The sequence below is a fragment of the Leptosomus discolor genome, chromosome 1 (assembly GCF_034619465.1).
Source record: "Leptosomus discolor isolate bLepDis1 chromosome 1, bLepDis1.hap2, whole genome shotgun sequence".
Taxonomy (NCBI): domain Eukaryota; kingdom Metazoa; phylum Chordata; class Aves; order Leptosomiformes; family Leptosomidae; genus Leptosomus; species Leptosomus discolor.
Genome location: NC_141391.1, coordinates 93,017,141 through 93,019,717, shown reverse-complemented (window position 1 = coordinate 93,019,717; position 2,577 = coordinate 93,017,141). Strand labels below are relative to the sequence as shown.

The window sequence follows — 2,577 nt, the reverse complement described above, 5'->3', positions numbered from 1 at the left end:
ATGGAGCTGTAATTTAATTGTATAAAAATTTGAAGACCATAAACCACCTTGGTTTAAAAAAGGTAAATTTGTAAATTAATATTTGCAGAACCACATCTCCTGCTGTCAAATTTCACAGCAGATTATGATACTAACCCTCCTTAAATGGTTATATAACCAGTTAATGGTAGGTGTCATCAACTCGCTGTAGCTGTGGAAGAGTTTAGTATTCCAGACTAAACAACCCTAGTTCCCTCAGCTGCCTCTCATAAGACCTGTTCTCCAGACCCTTCACCAGCTTTATTGCTCTTCTGTGGACATGGTCAAGCACCTTCATGTCTGTCTTGTAATGAGGGGCCCAAAACTGCAGATGGTATTTGAGGTGCTTTTGAAATTTTTTACTTTAAAGAAAAAACCATTGTTGTAAGCTGCTGCAGTGGCTGTGGTTGCTGTTGCAGTAGCAGTCTGTGCATATCTGTAGGCTGTGTGTCCACCATAGAGGTCAGCCCTGTAAAACCTATCCTGGTAAACCACACTTGAGTAGGCAAGGATGGCTGTGGGAGGTACCGCCTGGACTGCCCTATACACTGCCCTTCTTTGGCCCCTCGGATGGGCTCCCTGAAATGCAGCTGCTGTAGTAGCTGCAGCTGGATAGAGGAAGCCTGGAAAGATTAAAGGAATGTACATGTTAATACCCCCACCCCTTCCTGACAGAGGCATTGCGGTGTCATTGCCTAGAAAGACATCTACTTGAAAGCTGGATGCTGCATGTAACTCAGGGCCATACGCTGCTCCAGCCACAGGACTCAACTTCCAACCATTTGCATAAGGTGTGACCATCTTCTTATTGGTCATCACTTGTGCAGTGGAGCTGTTAACCTCGATTTTATGGCCTACTACCACGATGCCATGTAATTTCTCCCTGGCCCTGTCTGCATCAGCACCATTCCCAAAAGTTACAAACCCGAATCCCTTCAAGCCATGCTCATTAAAGGTTGTCTCTACATCAAGGACTTTGCTGAATTGCCCAAACATCTACTGAAGGTTGGGATCTTGAAAGCAGAAGGTAATTTTAAGAAAATTGGATCCTTGCTGTTTCACAAGACCATTCATACCAGAAGATATATGTAGTAGTAATTTTCCATGGTATAAAAGAAAAAATGGAAAAATAAGTTTTGCAAAGTGAAAATACTCTGTGGAAAATTGTAAACTATTGACCTTCTTCATTTTAGAAATAAACAATATAGGTTGCTTGTGGTTGGCCTCTTGAGGAGTAGCTGGCCTTTTTGAGATCATAAAAGGCTGATACTTCATGAATGCTGCTTTAGTAGGTGACATATTTAGCTTAATTGAAGCATGTGAGTAATTTGATTAGAGGATAAGGCTTTTTAAGGTTTATTTTTACTTTTATATTCTCTTGTTGAGATTTGTGGAGTAAATATTAAAATGTCAGCATGCTGTGAGTAAAGCTTTTTGAGACCATTCCTTTAAAGCAAAAGATCTGAGACTCTTGGACTGTGTCAAATGGTATATATGTGTTTAAAGGCTTAGAGTATGTTTTGGGGGAGGTACTGGAGTTTTTGACCCTTTCTGTATTGCAGCTTTTGAATATATTCAAATTAAGCATGAGACTTGAACAGCTACTATACAGTTTTAATGGTCAGTGCTACAATGAGGAAGCAAACCCTGTCAAGCTACCTTTCTAAAAACAATCAACAACACCAAAATCCCCCAAAAAACCACTTTCATTCAGAGCTGTTGTAAGTGATGATCTTAAGCTTCATGTGTACTTGCCCATTCTCTGTTGGAAGCTATTAAAGGCAAATCCAAATACTTCAGGTTAAATTCTGCTCCTGCATCCATAAGAATTGACTGGAAAGCAATTGATAAGAAAGGGATAGTAGAGATTAATTTTATTGTTGCCTCTTTAGTCAGAACGTCATTCAGATTATTGTCACTTTGTACTGTAATTTAAAACCTAGTTGGTTGTACACTAAACCCAGGTAGCCTGACTTGTGGCAATGATGAGCTGGAGCCCTCTACTACTTATGGGCCTATGTGAGTGCAGTTCAGACTTTGACTGATGGTCAGATGTAGCCTGTGTTGTCTGCAGATGGTATAGGCATAAAGGTTATTAGTATGGGGAAGGAGAATTTCCTAGTCTTGAGTCTGCTTTACAATTTTGTGGTTTTCCACTACATTATTCACCTATCTGTGTACCCTTACAAGAAATGTACTCTGGTATAGCAGTATAAGCAATTCAGTTTTAATAGTTCTTGCTGGGAAGAGCTTAAGAAGAAAAGATATGGAAAAATCTATTCATCTTTAGAAAGATTTTTTTTAAGTGCTTTTTCATAACAAGTTGTTTAAATATTTAATGCAATGTAAACATAAACAGATGCTCTTTTACAAGGAATAACTTCATCAAATATCTATTCAAAGCAGATGCATATTTTTTATATGACAAGATGACTGGAAGGTGCTTATCGAAGGAAGAGAAAACATTCTATAAAATGATTGGATAATAGATATGTAAGTTTCTAGCTTGCAAGCTCTTTCTGAAGTGCTAGTGGGATTGTAGACATCAGGCTCTGCAGC

The 2,577-nt window shown here is 38.9% G+C and overlaps 1 protein-coding gene across 1 annotated transcript; it reads right to left on the bottom strand.

The window, feature by feature from the left end:
* Window positions 1–312: 312 nt before the first annotated feature.
* LOC104345119 (RNA binding protein fox-1 homolog 2) lies at window positions 313–1,092 on the bottom strand. Its single transcript, XM_009949458.2, is given in 1 exon segment — window positions 313–1,092. A coding segment is annotated over 1 exon segment (780 nt).
* Between the last annotated feature and the right edge of the window lie 1,485 nt (window positions 1,093–2,577).